This window comes from Pelobates fuscus, chromosome 3 (genome assembly GCF_036172605.1).
Source record: "Pelobates fuscus isolate aPelFus1 chromosome 3, aPelFus1.pri, whole genome shotgun sequence".
NCBI lineage: Eukaryota > Metazoa > Chordata > Amphibia > Anura > Pelobatidae > Pelobates > Pelobates fuscus.
In genome coordinates, this window is record NC_086319.1 from 389,187,985 (window position 1) to 389,209,007 (window position 21,023).

The 21,023-nt window shown below is 42.6% G+C and overlaps 1 protein-coding gene across 1 annotated transcript in view; it reads right to left on the minus strand.

Annotated features, from left to right (window-relative positions):
• STAG3 (STAG3 cohesin complex component) overlaps positions 1 to 21,023 on the minus strand; it is a 130,980-nt gene that overhangs the window by 34,814 nt on the left and 75,143 nt on the right. Inside the window, exons 18-20 of the mRNA XM_063446384.1 lie at positions 8,886 to 8,975; positions 8,496 to 8,696; positions 7,679 to 7,752 (exon numbers count right to left, since the gene is read on the minus strand). Of these exons, the coding sequence (XP_063302454.1) occupies positions 7,679 to 7,752; positions 8,496 to 8,696; positions 8,886 to 8,975 (365 nt within the window). The remainder of the gene's footprint in view (positions 1 to 7,678; positions 7,753 to 8,495; positions 8,697 to 8,885; positions 8,976 to 21,023) is intronic.

Here is a 21,023-nt window from a genome sequence, read left to right on the forward strand (position 1 = left end):
ATCACAGGGCCCAGACCGAAGATGCACCCCACGGGTGACGAGCTCCCGGCTCACCTTTGCTGGACTCTGGCACGACGGCTCATGCAGCCTCCCCTCGCAGGGAACTGGTTATGACAGCCCAACAGCACTCTGCTGGCTTTTTCCGAACTTGGGAATCGGCTGACTGGTGACTATGACAGGGACAGGCCCGCTGTATAATGTTTTGGCCTCTTCACTTTCAGACAGTTTCCAGCGATCTAATTTAAAACGGACCCTCTTTTATGTGAACTGCTTTTATGGTTTTTTTTTTGTTTTTCTTATTGTGCCATTATTTTTCTGCTCGCTGACTCTATTTATGACGAGTGTAACTATGTCCCTTAATTTCTTGCGAGTTGCATTTAATGTGTTATTTAATTTTCTTTTGCTCTACACATGATTGTTTGCTGCTCCAGCATCCAAAGCAATATGTACTAGATTAGCCACATAGACAGATCTTGCTTTCAACCTCATTGTACTTTTTGATATCAGGATGTCACTGTAAGTTTGTTTAACATGCACCTATTTAGCAAACGCCAAGACGAATAATGCTATGTTTAACTATCTATACAAGCGAGAACCTACACCGTTATATATTGTCTTTCCTAATATTAACATGTGCCTCTTTGGCAAACGCCAAGACGAATAATGCAATGTTTAACCATCTATACAAGCGAGAACTTCACCGTTATATGTTGTCTCTCCTAATATTAACATGTACCTATTATGTTTACCTATCTATACAAGCGAGAACCTACACCGTTATATGCTATGTTTAACAAAGTTAAAAAAAAATGTGCTTTTACCTCAATGCCGCATATGTATAAACCTGTGAACTTACTGTGATTATGTCTGCTGTTGTGGCAACGTACATAATTTTGTCTAACCATGCACAACAAAAATAAAGAATTAAAAAAAAAATTAAGCCTTTTAGGAAGATATACCTCCCCTGTGTGTCCACCATCCTGTCCAGTTCCCTGAAATCCAGGCCAGCAGACAAAATGATGGCAACACCTGCCTTACGTGCCGTGTTGTGATTGCTGAAGAAACTGTTGGGGTAGTACCGGTTCCGCAATTTTGGTGCGGATCCCTCTAGGAAGTGGGTTTCCTGAAGCATAGCTACAGATACGTGTGTCTTCCGTAGGTCACGTAGGAGATGGGTGCGGCGTTCAGGAACGTTCAGTCCTCTGCAATTAAGAGTGACAACGTTTAGTGGGGCACTGTGATAAGGTACGGCCATCCCGGCACCCGACCCAAGGCACGCGAAGACCCCGGCGCCCCGTCTCTCCCGCCTCTATTCCTAGGGTAATTACAGTGACCTGTCTCACTCCCCTGTCCGGTGTAGCCCACTAGGTGTTAGCGGTTGGTGTAGCTGCTGAAGTGGAGGGCCAGCAGGAGCTCTCTCAGATCCTGGGCAAGTGCCCGAGTGTAATGGCGTCGTGTGCAGGATCATCCCCCTCCCCCTTCCCGTATTCCAGCGAGTTGTGCTGGGTTGTGCAGTCGCTACTGTGTGTCCGACTACTAGCGGATGGTGGTGCCGATGTGAGGGAGCTGCGTGTAGTAGCTATAGTGTGCGCCTGTATCAGAGCCAAGGAAGTACTATTAGATAAGTATAAGTGGTGTAGAGTATAGTAGGTAGGAAAAGAAAAGTAAAAAAATGGGGAAAGGTACGGTAGAGTCCCCAGATAGAGGTGTCCCTCAAAAAGCAGTGGGGAAAGTGAAGAGGGTGCACCTCTGTGCCACCTCGGTTTAAGGAGGCGGCAGTCGTGCGACAGCAGGGGTCGCCAGAGGCCACTCCAGTAACCAGACCGGGGTGTGGTTCTCCGGGGGCTGCGCCGTCAAGGAAAGTGCACGACCCTTAAGTGGAGTCAGTGGTTCCGCTCCGAACCGGTGTGGATATGGGATATAAGTGAGGTATCAGTGTAAGTGTCCATGTATCGTCCCCGCCAGCTCCATAGCCGTGTGCCATATGAACCATATGTTGGGCACCACCGAACGGAGGTGGCGTAAATGAACATAAATATATCAACATTGTAAAATCAGGCAATTGCGAAAACAACATGGAGAGTAATATGTTCGTTATCATTATTCTATTTCCCCTTCTCTCCCTTCGCCCCCCCACCCCCATGACCCCGATGAGCTCCCTGTAAATGAACAGCAGACGTGTATAATGCTCACATTGTCCCCCCCCCCGCCCTCCCATGAGTAAAGGAAGACCCGCCGAGCACATACTAACCAACTGCCAACTATAGAGTTTCCCGGTTAGGCCCCTCTCCATCCCCTAGCTCCACCCGAGTGTCCACCTTTCTGTGCCGATCGTTGCGGGAGGTCCGCTCCTCCACTGCGCGACATGTCGATCCCTCCAGCCATCCAACCACCCGATCCCTCGGGGCGTCATACTGACAGGGCGAATTAGCCCGTCTGGATGTCTGGGGGGGTCAGCATAATCAGCGGGAGTGATATACAATTGCCAGTACCATATACGTAGAACATCTATGCGTGATACAGATTGTGATTACGGTATAATATGTGTAGTAAACACTCATGGTGTAGCAGGTGATTACGTGGGGTGATATATGTGACCCGTAGTGTATATAGTGGGCATTGCACAATACCGTGAGTCCAGTACACATGTCTTCAAGAGAGTGGGCGTGGGTTTGCTGCGACAATGTCCTGTCGGTCCATGCTCCGCCATGTGCGGGTGAGTTCCCCGTCGTCATAAATGGCAGGCTCGTGACATAAGGCCGGTATCAGGACCCCCCCTATGCAAGGCAGAAAGTTCCCCGCACCAATCCCCCCTCCCAAATATCAATCTACGGTGTCATGCATCTTGTGAGCCTGTATGGGAAAAGACCCCTTCCCACCCTGCTCACCCAGTCAAAAAGAGAGACCTAACCCGGTCCCCCCCACCCAAATCTCCATGGGTACAGAGAGAACAGGGACCGTTGTGTTGCAGCTCCTTGGTGATGGTTGGGGCTCGCATGGGGGCAAAGCAAGGTGCCGTCGACTCGGCTTACCAGTCCCTGGTTTGGGCTTGAGGGGCTGCAGTTCTTAATATAGTGCCCATGCAGGAAAAAATGTTCTTCTAAGGAAATTGGGCGTTAGGAGAGGGTCGTGGACGGGGGTCTACTTGCTACTCCGGTGCCTCCGGGTTGTTCCGTCTGCGGGGTGCTGGACCTATGATTGGATTGTCTCCGCGCCTCCGAGGTGCTCGTTGTTGGCGTGGTCTCCCTCCTAGAGGGCCCAGTATCCAGTCTTGAACCGCTATTGGAGGCAGGCCCAGTTCCACAAGGAATCTTGGGATTTCCTCGGGCCAGCAGACCGATGTCCAGCCGTTCTGAGTGCGGGCCAGTAGAGCAAAGGGAAAGCCCCATTTGTAAGGAATGTGCCGTTCCTGTAGGGCTGTTGTAATTGGCTTCAGTGCTCTTCTTGTCTCGAGCGTAATGGGGGAGAGGTCATTGAATAGGGAGACCGCAGCACCTCTGTAATCCCAGGTCGGGCGGGAGTGGGCTGCTCTCATGATGGTATCCTTATCCTGAAAGGAGTGAAGACAGCAGGGACCGGGGACGCAGGGCTCTATGAGCTCGTTCAAATTTAAGCGCGTTGGGAGCAGCCCCCCCTAGTATGAGGCGGAATAGGCCCAGTAAAGTTTCCTCTGCATTTTCTGCCCCCTCTTCAGTTTCGGGGACCCCGCGGACCCTGATATTACACCTGCGCCCCCTGTTATCCAAGTCCTTGACTGACCTCATTTGCAGTATCAGCTCCCCCTGGCGCGTAAGGGCAGTGTCTGTCGCTACTTGCCTCGCGGCATGGGTTTCATGTGAGCGTTCCAGGTCTTGGATGCGGTCTGATTGTGCTGTCACCTCCGCCCGGATTCCCGCCATTTCAGCGCGGAGGGCATCTTGGATGGTGGTAGTGAGGACTAGGAGGTCTGTTTTTGTGGCCATGGCTGCAGCCATATTACGGAGTTCTACTCCTATCCTCTCTAACGCAGCGCCATGCGGTTCCCTGGGGGATGGGGCCGCCGGCGCCATACTGGATCCGCTTGCCTCCCCGCCCGTGTCAGATTGGGACTGGAGATGCCCGTCCATCGGGCCGTGTGTCTGACCTGTTTGGGAGCCCCTCGGGGTCTGGGGGGTATCCGTCCGTCGGTGGAGCCCCATAAGCGCTGGTAGGTGCTGAATTTTCGGCTATTTAGTGTGCCGGCGGTACGGAGCTCTCAGCTCAGGCGTCCATCCAGGTCAGATCTCAGGCCACGCCCCTTATTATTTTTTTATATTCATTTTTATTTTATTTTATTTTCATTATTATTCACTCATTACTTTATTTCGAATTTCTGTCTTTTATTTCATCGTCCTATTCATTTATTTTGGATTTTCATATTGATTTCATTTTTTATTTTTATTTCTATTTTCATTTTTACTTTCATTCTAATTTTATTTTTATGCCTTTTTTTCATTTTTATTTTTCATTTTTATCCATTTTTATCTTTTCATCTAAATATATATTTTCATTCTATTTATCTTTAAGGAGAAAGAGACAAAAGTGCAATATAAATGGGTTTCACCAACTATGCCATTACTTATATATACTTATATAACGTTTAGTGCATTATAATTATACAAGATGTTAATTTATATCACCACCTATGCACCTTGTGAAAATTATTTTTCCGTATATATTGTATAAATTGTGTGAATAGTATGTATAAGTTGAATATGTAAAAAACGTATGTTTTGTGTAATTCGCTTTATAAATGGGATATACATATACATGTCCATCATCACAGATCACATTGTGAATATACAATTATTCCTGTAACGGAGCTCCGTGTACTCCGGCCGAGTACCCTCCGTTGATGGACGCTTCCTAGTTTGCGCCGAGGACCACAAGCACCGCACCGGACACCACAGCCACTGCAGACTCCACAACCGCCGAAGCTTAACTGGAGCCTCGCCGTCTTCCTTCCACTCTGGATCGGCTTCTGTCCTCCAGGACCGTGTAGGGAAGACCTCTCCTCCAGGAGAGCGTTTCCAGAACAAGCTCTTAAAAGAGCTAAGTGATTAAAGCTCAGGGGAATATGCAGAGCATAGCAATCCCCAGTGTGATATAGCAGTTCCCTCCAATAACGAGACAAGGCTACGTATTGAGGGTCAGAAGAGGTCTGAGGTGCTGGCACACCCAGTCTGGTTTTTATTGCAGTTGTTACAAATACAGGTCCGCCCACAGGGAGGTATAAAACAACCACTCACACATCAGTTACATCCCACATATTCCCTCCCCTTATCCTGAGAGGAAACTCAATTACACATACAGTTAAAACATACTTTCTACCCAACTTTCATAACTCTAAAACCATACATCACATTCACATAAAAATACATATCCACAATCCATCCATTCAGAGGAACAACATATGGAAAAATGGCATGAATCAGACCAGGGGTTCAAAAGTTAGTAAAGTATCTTTTAAAACCCCTGCCAGCATGGCTTTCCGTCTCAGACCGGTTTTACAGAGCCCTCTCTCCTGGAGACAATGGAGAAGTAATCCAATTAATTCCCAGGACAAAGACAGACTCCATTGAGCACATGGGGACACAAAGACAGTAAAACACTTTAAAATACATAAAGTCACCTTTTACACATAACACACAGACATTTCACATATCCCCAGATAGCTGGGATCTGAGCGCACAAAACTACCGAATAGCGCACAGATCCTATTCACACCGTTCAATTGCCATGGAGCTAAAGTCTTTCCCATAGTCTTTCATTATATGAATAGGCTCCATGGCATAGCTATCTGGGGTATCACCGCTCACACAGGGCAAGTACCGAATGACCCCACTGTATTTAAAGGGCCAGAATGAGTGACATGCACTCTGTTAGGACCGAATACTGTTTTTAAAGGGCCCAATCTCCCAGGGCCATAGTCATGAGGAAGGAGGCTGGCAAACAGGCTTCTCCACAATCCAGGGAAGCAGGGCAATTTCTCATTTAAAGGGCCAGTTACAAATAGCAATTTGTAACAATTCCGATTTTACTTTATTTTATTTTGTTACTGTAGTGCCACCCAGAGAATTATTTTAATTGCTATCTCCTCCCCTTCCCCGTTTTGTCCATCCATTTATATATGTCCTGAGTCAATGTATCAGAACAAGAAAGACAGACCAGCAATCGCGACCCACTTCCGGGTCTGTGGAACGCACGCGATGACGTCATCCGGTTCCTTACCGCCAAAAGGAAAATCGAACAACAGCTGAAAGACTTTCAACACTAAATGGGGATGTATAAAAAGACTGCGGGAGGGATAGTTTTAATTGCTGTTATTTTTTATTCCACTTTACTTCAGCAAGTCCCTGAGGAAGTCCAATCCAAGGACGAAACGCGTAGGACGCTTTATGGTGACATGCTGTTTGTTTTATACTTGAATGTAAGTCATTAAATTATATTTTTATTATACTCTGGAAGTGCACTACATTTTTGTATATATTCTTCTCTTTTGAGACATATATACCTATACGCTGATGGATATGTGTGGAGGGACAACATATTGGACACTAACGGAAAAGATACCACTCAAGGCTATTTTAACTCTACAGATTTGTGAGTGACCAATTGTGATTGTATATCAGTGCCAGTCCCCACACAGTTATACGCTATGTTTTTTTTAATTTCATTTGTATTTAGCAGATTGTCCCCTATTCTATTCGTATATACCTATTGAAGACAAGAGGAAGTCTTCGGGGATTCACCTGGATACTTCACCCAAATACAGGGGAAGTCCCGGTTTGCTTTGAATTATATATATTTTTCACTGGGGTTGTGTTCACATATATTGTTGTTTTCGTTCGCGGTTAGAGAAGCTCCTGTTCCCCTACCCGGTCTGACAGAAGGGCTGCTTTTCATTCCCAGTCCGGCCCTGTGTGCCATTCCCAGTTCGGCACTGTGTGACTACCATAGTCGGATATAAAGGTAGTACATAGAAGAGTCTCTAACAGAGACCGTGGTATCACAAGCAACCCTACTACTTCGCCATCTTCCTCAACTGTAGACAGATAAGCCTTGTCTGCTGGTGTAATTTGTATGGAACACCGGCTGCCCAACACCATTACTCTTAACTAGGACACATGACACAGATACTACCATCCTGGACTTTGGTGTTTGCACTGACAATATGGCGAATATTAATAGTTTCTGCTGCCCTTAGAGACAATATATCTTGCTAACCAAACAGAAGATTTGCTTAGACTCCAGCAGGAAATTTTTTCTATCTGCGGCATTTAGCAGTGTGTGTTATTAGGAGAATGCTGTTAGTATACTATAGTAACCAGAACAACTTTAGCTTAATGAAACAGTTATGGTGTATAGATCATGCCCCTGCAGTCTCGCTACTATTATTTTTAATACATCAAATAAAACCATTTAAAAGTGTCCATATTTGAATAAAATGGTACATCCGATGTCTCTATGCCAATGCGATGTATCTAAAAAACTACAAACATGACCATTTGCAACAGTTACACTTCAATACACTAATAAAACTCAATTTCAATAAACAAATTATATACTGAAATTCAATCAAAGGATCAAATAAATGAAGTAAAAAAATCTAAAGAAAATATTGTCTAAGTCTAAGGAGGGGAAGGTTTATGTGTGTCACCTGTAGAGGGCTGAAATTCTCTTCATTGTGGCTGCAATGTTATAAACTTCATCTTCATCAAGATCAGAAGACACCTGGAGAACACAGTAGCAACGAGTGGTCAAGTGGAGTATGTAGGTCTGATTAATACATTGAGGGTAAGAAAGTAAAAAACAAAAGCCATAAAGGGAAGAATTGTGGCATTTGGAAGAGGAGAATGTAAGGCTCTGCTTCTCTAACTTGATGTCCACTGACACAGGAAAGCATGTGTTGAGTTACACTGAGGCCAGCACTGTGTAGGTGCTTCAATAGGTATGGCATTTTGGAGACTCCCTGTTGAACCACTCTGCCCTCTTAAAAATAGACATAAAAAAATAAAAGTAAAAAAGGTAAGCATGAGATTGGTTAAAAAGACAGCTTACCAAGAAGAACAAGGAGGAGGAAGCTTAGAGAGACAGAAGTGAGGGTGAAGGACAAAGGGGGTTGAAAGACTCAGAGACACAGTAGAGGAGGACTAAGAGACAGAGTGTAGTTCCTATACAAATGCTAGAGCAGAAAAACAAGAGGAGGGATTATATGAGACACTAGGCAAGTGAGGAATGGAACCCATCTGGCGGTCTACTTGACAGTCTGGAGATCTTGCCAATTGGGGTTATAAAAGACAAAGGACACATATTTGGAGTCTTCCCTTTTACCAAAGGAAGGAGATTACCAAATGTCCGAAAGGAGGAATCAAAATAATTTGTTTGTCCTGCCGAAAATCGTTAGCCGACCTCCTGCATGTACAGTGGGAGGCAAAGAACAATTGGCTACTAGTGAGACTAGCTGATTATAATACCTGTAGAAAATCTGTTATTTGTTGCGAGAAGTGGTCAGTGAGCTGGTCGATCAAGTGACTGCGTGCAATGTCAGCATGCTTGTACACGGTTTGTGCAGAGTCACAGAATACATACAGTGCCCGAGAACATGCCTCAAGCACATCAGGTTCTGTGTGCTTCTCCAGGATGTCTTGCACTTGCCCGAGCAAGAGGTCCAGGTGCTAAAAAAAAAAAATAAGGTTGAAGAGTAAAAGAGAAGTAAAATGAACTTTTTTGGAAAGGAACATTGGCCCTTTTTAGCCTTTCTGGGCAACACATTCTGTAAATCAACAAGCCAGTCTCTTTCTATCATTATGATTCTTTATATTGTCCGTTTGTATTGCTTACATTTCCTGATATAATACGCTCACCTTCTCCAACCTCTCGGTGTAATAAACCTCCAGCTCTAGGAAACCTGTAACCTTCATAAGCAAGGTCACCTTCTCTGCATCAGCTGAAAACTGAGGGGACAGGGGAGAGTATTCAGGAATAAAGGAGAGGAAATATGGATTTTCAATTTATCAATACCAATGCCTCTGTGTATAGTACTCTGAGTCATGCCAAAATCTAAAATTCCTGCATATTCCAGCTGTGGATCTTAATTTGGAACCTAGGCAGTAGATTGTCAAAGAAAAACGGTCAGGCTGGTATGTCAGATTCCTAGCATGCATATTACTTAGGTTCTGTGCCATTTTGAAAATCTTTTTTTTTTTTTTATTGTTAATTTTTTATACTAATTAGGAAATTCATCTGGAGCTCTCTCTCTATATATTTGTTTCAAATTTAATTTTATGATGGCCATCTCTTTTTTTTTTGCACTCCTTAGATTTGCACATATGATAGTTGGGTATCTAGAAAATAAAACAAGGAGTAGAGTCAGCACTAATCAGCAAGGCAGCAGTCCCAAACAAGGACTCCCTCTAATCTCCCTGGAGATAAATAGACAAAGCAAGAGAATGAGAGATGGGTCTGCGCCACTGTGTACAACAGATAATGATATTAAGTCCAATGGGATCTATATCGTTGTGTCCAAAGTTCTACTTTATACGATATCCAGAAGATGTCAATGACATGGAGGATAATCCAATTTTATAAAAAAATGGAAGAGTTCTTACTTACAATTGACAGAGCTTAATCCAGCTCTGGTGTGAATGGCTTGTGAATGGCTTGCGTTTCCATTTTTATTTCCAACTTGGTTACCTGCCACTACATGGAAGAGGACACTTGCCGTATATCCTGCAAGCGGGGATAATACCGCTGCAAGCCATTCACACCAGAGCTGGATTAAGCTCTGTCAACTGTAAGTAAGAACTCTTCCATTTTTTTATAAAATTGGATTATCCTCCATGTCATTGACATCTTCTGGATATCGTATAAAGTAGAACTTTGGACACAACGATATAGATCCCATTGGACTTAATATCATTATCTGTTGTACACAGTGGCGCAGACCCATCTCCAATTCTCTTGCTTTGGGTATCTAGAAAATGTCCACTGATTGACTATTGTCTTTCCAATGTGATTCTTGTATGAAACATATCAATATTGTCATCTGTTAGTTTCTTATATACAATATACCTCTCTCAATTGGGTTATTCAAATCTTAGGCGTTTATAGATGCTATTTTGATTGACATTCTTTAGTTAAGTCTTCTTTACAAAATTGTCTTTATTTTCTACAGATTGTAAACTCATACAATTCTTATCTTCCTAAGCACAACATGAAACCCCATTCAAATTTACACATGAAAAAATATAATAAAAACACACAACGTAAATACACAATCTCAATACAATACACCACCTTTGATAAAATCTTATCTGGCGGTTACCCTGAAATCCAATCATCCACATTCTTTATTCAGGGATATATAAACGCTGGTGGTGATATTGGCTAAAGTTTATATTCCATTAGTAAAATTTGACGGTAAATCTAATATTCACATACTAATCTGACCTAATCTTAGCGCAGGCATATAGATCAAATTTACAATAAATTATACTATTACTAACAAATTCTTTAAATAAATTACATGTCTTAATCTAATTATTAATTGTAATTACACTATAGTGATCTATGCTTATCCCACCATTGAATAATCCCATCCTTAATTATCAATATTATATAATCCCAAATTCTCCTTAATATTAAATATGTGGTTTATAATCAATTTTAAATAGATATTAATTCATTTATTATCAACAGGTCAAATGCTCATGTGCTAAATCCTCTTCCCGATTCTCAATTAAGTATCTTATCGGTTTTATCCCATAATAAACTTACTATTTAATAGAGTCTATGCTCTCTCCTGATTCACCTCGTGCTTTTTATCAAAGTGATCTATATTATAATTGTTATTACATAAAACCAAGTTTATCAAATTTATATTATTAAAGTGCTTCTAATTGGAAATAATCAAAATATATATTTACCCAATCTCATTAGATTCAATAGAGCTTCAATTTTTCGTAAAACATATCGACATAATCAATTTCACTTAAGTTGTTTATAAAATAAAAAAATCTAATATATACATAAATTCTCTTTAGTTCATTATATTATATCTGCATACTAGTACTGGGCATTATAAAGACTATTCCGTAATACCTATATCTTTGAGTTTATATAAATCCTTTATAGGATCATTCATGGTGACAGATTGATCTCCAAATGAAATTATTAACTTAGTCAAGAATCCCCATCTAGAAATAATATTTTGTCTAAGTTTTTTCGTGATTTCTTTAAAACTTGCTTGTTCGTGTGGCTAAGGATAGGTCGGGAAAAAACAGAATATCTTTAAATTTGTAGTTTTGTAAATCAGATTTTACCCTCATTTGTTTCTTTAAGTGATCTATTATAGATCCATTGTTAATCTGACAATGACATCTCTCGGTCTAGAATCTGCAGAATTAATTGATCTATAGATTCTGTGGCATCTTTCTATCGGAGATGAGACCCTTTTTTGTGGATCTATATATGGAGACAAATTCATTAGTATATTTCTCCAAATTAAATTGTTTTATGTCTTCCGAGATTCCTTTGAATCTAAGGTTGCTGTGACAAGACCGATCTTCCATCTCAACAACCCTGGACTCTAACTCTTAACTGGTTAGCAAGGGAATCTTTGACAATTTCGCCATCTTGTACCTCAATTTTTGTGCTTAAGCCAGAAATTCCTTTAACTAGATCTGACATTCTGTTTGAGATCATTAATTTTCCCATATAACTCCTCCATTAAAGGGACACTGTAGGCACCCAGACCACTTCTGCTCATTGGAGTGGTCTGGGTGCCAACTCCCACTACCCTTAACCCTGCAAGTGTAATTATTGCAGTTTTTCATAAACTGCAATATTTACATTGCAGGGTTAACTCCACCTCTAGTGGCTGTCTATTAGACAGCCACTAGAGGTCACTTCCTGGGTTCTAGCACAGGTTTCCTGTGCTAGAGCGTCGCTGGACGTCCTCACGCTGTGCGAGGACCTCTAGCGTCGCTCAAAACCCCATAGGAAAGCATTGAAATTATTTTTCAATGCTTTCCTATGGGGAGACGTAATGCGCATGCGCGGAATTTCCGCGCATGCGCATTAGGTCTCCTCGGCCGGTGAGCGAGATCAGTCTCGCCCACCGGCCGACGTAATCACTAGGAGGAGCGTCGCGGAGGCGGAGACAGCGGCGAGGGACATCGCCGCTGTCCCAGGTAAGTCACTGAAGGGGTTTTCACCCCTTCAGTAACCGGGGATTGGTGGGTGGGAGGGAGAGGGACCCTCCAGTGCCAGAAAAACGGATCGTTTTTCTGGCACTGGAGTTTCCCTTTAATATTGTCAAGCTTTGTAAGCCAACTCTTTCACTATCTAAAACTACAGGGTTATTAGCAGGACTTGTCAAATTAAGCTCTGCATTAAGTGTAGGTGAGAGGGATCTCCTCTGTGCTAGTGTTTTATTGGTTTCAGATTTAGGTGAATAATACGTGTTAACTTATTTTTTCTGTTTTGTCTATAGAGGAAGATTTCTCCTCTTTTTCTTAGTTTCCTTTCTCTCCCCCCCCCCCTTTTCTCTAAACCCCTACCCTGACTTGCCTTTATATTTCCCTTGTCTAGATTTATTTTACACTTACACCTTTAAGGTTCCCCTTTTTCAAATCTTTAGATTTTTCTAATTTCTCATTTTTTCTCTTTCCTTTCCATTTCCACTCTAATGTTAATTATTAAACAATATTAGAAAAAAAAAGTTAATATTTTACACAAACCAAAGTCTCTAGATAATTGTATATATGCTCTTTCTTCTATGGATATCTTCTTCCTTCTTTAAACTTTCCAGTTTCACAGTTTCAAAGATTTTCAAATTTTAACTCTGATGCAATAGTTCTATTTGTTACTCTATTCTAATTTTCTTAATGTAACATCGGTCAGGTCAGGAAATAAAGTTCAGAGAGCAAACTGAAATGCAAAAAGTAACTAATTATGGCAGTGATACAGTCTCCTTAAAAAATTCGAAAAGAGTTCTGCTTATCTGCCTCTGAGCCTTAAAAACGTAATAGTATTGTAGACTAAAACATTTCTGCTGTATTAATATGATATAAAGGACTCTGTACATAGGTATTGCTATGCTCTTTAATTCTATGCTTGGAGCTGCAATTTTTCACCTCGCAGTTTCAGAAGCTGTATTGGACCCGGGCTGGGAGCACTCTTATTATGCTTCCGCTCACCTGCCACGTGGGCTTCGGCGTGCTGCAGTCGCTTAGAGGATGCTTCATCTCTCGGGTCTCTTCACCAACAGCTCAACACTCCAGCAAGGGCAGCAGACCAACACACCAACAGGGGCAGTAGCCTGACACGCCAGAACAGACGGCAGCAGAACAATAGGCCTCACCAGGTGCTCTCCAACAAGAGTGCCCAAAATCTCTCGTTCTTTATTTTCCTTTGCTCCAAGCTACAGATTGCAGTCTTCACGTACACTCTCACTTACTACCGCCTCTCTTCATATCACCACACCTGCGCTCAACACCACGTGGACACCCGCGTGCTCGTCCTACGTCATCACGCTGACACTACAGTAACTTTCTTAAGCTGCTGTATCACCTTTTTGAATTTCATTTTTAAGGCAATTTTGAAAGCAGATTGTATAAATTAAATCTATGCCTACATATTTTTGAACTTGTCATCCAGTGATTTATGAATGATAAAATAATCTTGATTAGGTACTGCATTTCAATGTCCGGCTTTAGTGACAGTTCTGATCTAGTAAAATGAATTGATAAGACATTGGCTATCAGAATAGAGCAGAAAACCTGAAAAGTACTTCATTCTTATTTGTAAAAATGCAGAGTTTCAGAATTGTGGATGAAGTTTAGGGGCTATCTAAAAGTTTAGAAAATAAATGAAAAATAAATAAAAATTATGAGCTAGAATTGTAGATTATGCTAACGTAGTGTACCTATAATCTTAATTTTAATAATGACAGGAGGCGAGTATGTTACACAACTTTCTTTACTTTATGCCTCCAGCAGCACAAGTCAATCAGAAAAAACTTTAAACCAATCAGTAACAGGCATCACATCCATATATAAAGCCCTGACATACACGACTTCCTCTTTCTTTGATGCGAAAAACAGTCTATTATAACGTCAGGGAATTCAAATAACAGTCCTGAGTAACGTGTAGAACATAACTTGGAACGAGACTTGAAACCTTCCAGCTTTATCTTGTTGAATCCATCTATGATGATTACGCTGAAAAGAACAGAAATACGTGAAAGGTGATGGAATCCAACTGTTGTCCACATTAAATCCAGTACTATACGTTTCTATATTTATATTAAGTTAATATACTGAAACATTAAACAACCATAGTATACTCAGTAATCAACACGGATCTAACACATGTCAACCAGATAAGCATCCCATAAATATACTGAAATACCAAAACCTTATAATTACACTGTGAAAATAACAACCAGACAATTAGAATTTCCCAGAGTATAGGGAGGGAAAATACTCGCCTCCTGTCATTATTAAAATTAAGATTATAGGTACACTACGTTACCATAATCTACAATTTTATCACATGACAGGAGGCTTCATATTTTGCATTTTTAAAGCTGTAGTATGAGCGAGAAGGATGCGTGTGTGGTTTGACGAAAATAAATATACGGAAGTTGTCTCGCCGTGTCCAATTCATCGCCTGTAAAATATAGAGGGCCCCCAACGTGAAGGCCTCAGAAGCAGCCGCGCCTCGTACCGAATGAGTACCCAAAACACGTCTCCAGCCCCCGCTAGCGATAACAACCAATGAACCCATCTAGACAGAGTGTTCATGGTAACTGGCTTGTATGGTTGGTATAAGACCAGCAGATGTCCTGAATGTGACAATCTAAGTGTTGTCGTGATCTCCATATCACAAAGTACCGCTGTAACGGCACAAAGACTAGGAAACCGCCGGGAACAGGGTAAGATACGGACGCGAATAAGATTTAGTTCTACGAGACACCGTAGAAATCATTCCTTCTGGTGAAACCGAAAATACCGTCTACGTCAAACTCCAGTACATCTGATACCCAACGAAAAGACCTAAAAGTAACGTGACTATGGCTAACGGCTTACGGAGGGATAGGTCCGTGTTATCTGACTAGTTCCAAAAGAACCCAATCAAAGTCCCACAACAGTGATACTTTGCCTCATGGTTCTGGACAGCTTGATACCCCGCAGAAAGCGGCATATCAAAGGCTCCTGATCGACCGGAATGTCGTGAATCGTACTATGCGTCGTCAAAATCGCGGAACGTATCCCGTTAATGGAACGGTCTGATCGTTCCGATCGGCCCGTAGTGAAAAGGTATGATAAAGATTCAGCATCGAGGAGATAGGGGTAATAAAGGGATCGCAGTCCCTTTCCATACACCAGCGAACTCCAGGTGTTCCATGCGGATAAGTTCTTTCGGGGAATGCCTGGTGTCCATGAGTCCCATAATAGGTCTCTAGTTGGTTGCGATAGTCCCTTGACATACCAGTCTCCCCTGGAAGACACCAATCCACCAACTCCAGACGCTCCTGCATTATCAATGGATGATGTTCTCCTTTTGGATCTGCCTGATGGCAAGTTAAAACTGAAGAAGCAGAGGATGATCCCAATTAAGGACAATCATTCTGGGTGCCACGCTTGACTCCTTTACCTCAGTAATGAGTACTATCGAAGTCTTTGCTATTCTGATCCCAATTTCATAGGTGTGCCCGGATCTCAGGCAGTGAGCTTTCAGCCGATGTCTGGCCCGGTAGTGAAGTTGTCCTGGGAAATAGTCAAAGGGTTATGGTTGCTCTCTCCTAAAGGGCAACCCACCTTATTTGACTGCAAATTCCTGTCCCAATGTGTTTTACACCCCACCTCCTATAGAATGTAAGCTCGATTGAGCAGGGTCCTCTTCAACCTATTGTTCCCGTAAGTTATTTGTAATTGTCCTATTTATAGTTAAATTCCCCTCTCATAATATTGTAGAGCGCTATGGAATCTGTTGGCGCTATATAAATGACAATAATAATAATAATAATAATAATGGTGACTTTCCGCCGTACCCGTCGGATTTCCTTACGGATTGTGTAATGTGGGAAGGTGTAATCCGCCCAAGGTGGAATCTATTCCGAAGTAGAGGAACAGAGTCACTCGGAACTGGGATCGAACCGACTCCTCTCTGTTCACTATGAATCCCAACAATTCCCAAAACTGTAAAATAAATCTCGTTTGTAAACGTAGTCAGGAATTGGACTTGCAAAAGGTCAGCAAGTCGTCTAGGTATGCGACAGCGGATACCCTTTGCTCTTCAGTGCGCCGTGACCGGCTTCAGAAACTTCATGAGGCACCATGTGAACCAGTAGGTAAGTGTCCTTCAAATCCAACCTTGCGAATCCCTTTCAAGGAGTAGGTCCCCAAAGAGATGGATACCTTCCTTCTTGAGTTGTCGGTACGCCCCAAAACCATTGGGTTGGCGTAGGTTGATGACTGAGCGATAGTCTCCGGTCTTCTTCCTTACTACCAAACCGTTGCTGAGATAAATGTTTCTCCAAACAATAGTCCTTCCGCCTGAGGTCCTCGCTCTTTCGTCCCTAACTTCAATGGTTTAAAAACCATCTTTAATTGGGCTGCTTTGCGCCGTTCTGTGTCCCTGTCTGCCTTGCGTTCCCCAACCTACATATTGCCCTTTGCACCCATTCCCTCACATCGTGAGCTTCTAGAGGTGAGTCTTGGGTGGGGTCAGTTCCGCAAAGTATAGAATTTTTACTCGGGGCTGATCATGTCCAGTATTTCATCCGAACTAGTTTTGAGTCCTTCTACACCTTTACATGGACCCTGGCCTGATCGGGACATAAATATCACCACAGTGATACCGAGCTCCATGGTGAGGACTTTCTTGTTCGGTCATAGAGGGCGTGGGCATTCCACCCTGAGCTTGTCTCGGACTTCTTTTCCCCTATGCCGGAAGTGGGCAAAGTGTGCCCGGTGCTCCGGTAAACCCCATTCGGATGACCCTGGGTGTCGGATGGCGCGTGAGTCAAAACAAGAGTGTCCAGAGTGCCAAAGAAAAACCTTTCTTGCTAGGCGGGTCTTGTCACTTTACCTCTTCAGATGGAGACTCTTCTGCTCTCCATTCTCTCATGATCTCCAGAGAAGGGGGAGGGATGAAGTCCTCGTCCCCTGATGATGGAGCCTGAGATGATTAATGGAAAGGACATTCTGAGAGACGGTTCCGCTAAGTCGGGGTGTTCTCTTTCCCCTTTGGAGAAGCCGCGTTGGAGCCCTTCCAATGGTGTTTAGATGATAAGGTGACCGACCTAACGTTGTCGGTATCTCTCGCTTGCATTGGTGTTGGTGCCGTTGCACCCGCTCTGTTGGATGGGTTGTTAGCCAGCATATTGGAGAGGACTTCTTCCCCCGGAGCTGCCCTGGCGGCCTTAATCCTCGCCTGAAAAATCGGTTGGGGATATTGAGGAAAGCCGACCTGTTGGTTCACACCCTTTCGGTCTGTGGGAGACAGGATTGTACAACAGTAAACTTATTGCCACTCAGTGGGCCTCTGTGTATAACTGGGGTTACCCAGAATTTCGATCAATCAGTACCACTTTCGCAGGATCCGGGGAGTGGTCTGAGAATGAAGACACCCTCAGTAAGACCGGGATGAGCGGTCTGCAATGTCGGGACGTAGCCCGAGTATGGGAGACGTGAAAGCCTCAATATGTATAATCCAAGGGTTCATCCTTATATGGCCTAGAATTGTGGAGTTTGGCAGCACTGTGAGTTCTCCTTCTCGGTTAAGGGAAGGGCATACGGATCCCCCAGTTGAAGCATAGAGGTGTCGGAATACATGCATCTAGTGCGCCCTGGTCTGTGCATACAATGACAGAGCGTACTCTGAAGATAGAAGCCCTAGAAAGGGCTCGGGGGGTCACCCCGTCCGGCAGGGGGGTCACCCCTTCGTACCTATGCCACTAGCACTGGAGTAAGACTCGCCTGGGGGTCACCCTGGGTGTATCCCTGTAGGGAAGGAGTGTATCCAGTGGTTGTGAGGTCCAGTTGGAGTAGGGAGCTGGGTAAATTAGCGTCTCTATTTAATCTCCCTGCCACCAGATAGAGTAATGCATCCACTATATGCCCAAAGCAGGGAACGGTCCATTCATAATCCTCTAGATGTACAAGAAAACTTTTATTCAACATGACATTTGTATATAACATTATAGAGCAAACTGCCAGCAGACATGAGACTATATGCACAAAGCAAGGATCAGTCCTACATAATTGGACACTCCATGCATAATCCTCCAGAAAAGGTACCTATAAAACTTTATTCCACCTGCCAATGCTATGTAACAGTATTGATTTCAGCAGTGAACATTCCATACATAATCTCCCAGAAAAGGACTTGGAGAACTTTATTTCACATGAAACTTATTTTAGACAGTACAGATCAGGCTGCCAGTTCGTGGGAATCACGAACTGGCTAAAACCAAACGGCCGACGTGAATCTCACGAGATTCAAGATGGCTGCCGTTCGCGCGCAAATGCGCAGCGCGGCCCGCGATTGCTAAAGCGATCGCGGCCCGCCGGTGCAGTACTGAGTCCCCCCGGTACCCCCAACCCCCAGAGACCTGCCTTGAAGTCCTGGCACCAGAGCAAACAAAACGCGATCGCGGTAAAACGCTGCGATCCAAGCGAGACTAAAGCAGAGAATGTGATAAAACAAAGTGCCAGCAGAGACAAGTCTAATATAAAAAGGTAAAAGCAACAGCAAATATCAGGGTAGAAAGACCAATCTAATCCCCACAATGTAAAAGGAACTTGGCAAATATCAGGGAAGAAAGACAAATCTAATCCCCACAATGTAAAAGAAATTTAGCAAATTATCAGGTTAGAAAGACAAAGCTAATACCAAATGTAAAGGAAACTTAGCAAATTATCAGGGTAGAGAAGGGAGAGTGTAGCAGGGGACAAATACCACACCATAAACATTCAAATATAATGATACTTGTAATATCTGACCTGTGCCTTGGCTGGTAAGCAGCAAAGAAAGAGGAAGTCATGTGTCTGTCAGGGCTTTATATATGGATGTGATGCCTGTTACTGATTGGTTTAAAGTTTTTTCTGATTGACTTGTGCTGCTGGAGGCATAAAGTAAAGAAAGTTATGCAAAATATGAAGCCTCCTGTCATGTGATAAAATTCAAACCAAAAAACACAAAATCATATTAGGATGATGGCATTAAATTAAATCCTGGCTTTTATTACACGGATTAAAACATAAAGAACAGTTATTACACCTGAAACCTAAGCAACTAAAAAAAGGTATCTCAAAAGATTCCATAGAAAAACTCCTTTTGTCTTTGACTATTTTCTCTTAGTTCCCTATATGAAGTACAAAGTATATTTTTATATTTCACCAATAGAGGTCCTCCAAGGGCAACTAATCACCTATATTTGAAGGATGTCCGAATACATAATATCCAACTTGTGTAATAGCAGCTGAATGGATCCTTTAAAGGGAAACATTTTTAATAACTGAATGACATAACCATTGCAACCTTCTTTAGTGGTTATGGTGCCAGGAGTGCCTTGGAGCCCATACAGAGTAAATAATCAAACTGTTTAAAGGGACACTCAACTGCTCAAATAAAAAATAAAAAACACTTTAGAAGTTATACCCCAGTGAGAATGTACTTTTTTCCAATAGGGGCATATATAAAAACAGCTTGCAAAGGCTGTGGATCTCTTGTCTGAACCTTTTGAAAGCCCTCCCCTCCCATTCTAATTCCGCACTTTCTGTGCGTGTACAATTACCCAATACAGCTCAATGCCTATCTTTTGAGTTTAGCTCCACTGAGTTTTTTGTAAAATGATGGAGGGGGAGGAGAGAAGAGGACCCACTCTTCACACAAAGTGCTTTAGCAAGATGAAGTGCTTTAGGGGTCTGCATAGTCCCTTTAAAAATGATTTGACACATTACCTAGAGTCCGCAGGCCCCTGCCGCCACCACTTCCTCTACAAAGAGAAGCTCCTTGCCCGTACTTCCATTGGCCATCTTAACTAAGCCCTGCCTTGTTCATTGCATGAAAGCCTCAGCCAAGTGCGCTCAGTCATAAACACAGCCATGCATGGCCATGTTTAGCTCTGTAACAGAAAAAAAAAAAAATAGGAGAGGAACAGCGCTACAGTACTGATCACAGGGGAGAATAGAGCTGCACACCTGAGGGGAAGGGTAACCCTCAAACCCTTCAAAGAATGGAGAGAACAACATACAACAAATACAGGGTGCGCTAAATAGGACAATGAGAGATAATAAACAAAAATAATATAAAGAGTCTCTTAAAGTACAGCGAAGACCTGGAGTGTATATTCTTCAGTTCTTGCTTTGAATCCTCAGTGGTAAATATGAAATACAAAAGCAAAAATAGAGACCAATAGTGCAAAACCGTTTTAGGAAAGCTGGATCACGAACAACATAGAAGTAGAGAAGTGCCAACTCACAATTTAAAGAGCTATGCCCAGCTCTAGGTAAAACAGCATACAGTGGTATTTAATGCTTACTTTTACTTTCACCATATGTCACTTTTCCTCAGTTGAATAAAGGTTCTGCATGGGATTCAAATGTCCCTATATATAATATATTGGAAAACGAGCATTATCTACTGTTTTACTTGTTCTTTTGTTTTAATGTGTATAAATAAAGGAAAAAAAAATATTTTTTTTAATCATGTGACCACAGTCATGCGGAAATGACATCATTTTGGCGCCAATCTTCACATTTTAAGCCATTTTACTTGCCTATAAAAGGTGAATAGCCAGGATTGGTTGTTTACACTTGATAAAGCCTGTTTTGGCGAAACGCGTTGTGTTTTTATAAGAAGCCAATAAAAGTATTTTGCACACTTACTTTTATTTGTTGCTGTTTTATCCTAGCTGATTTGTTATCATTTTAAAGATCCAGTACTACAAAAGAAATCCCTGGTGGGGATTATTCCACCTACGCCTGGTT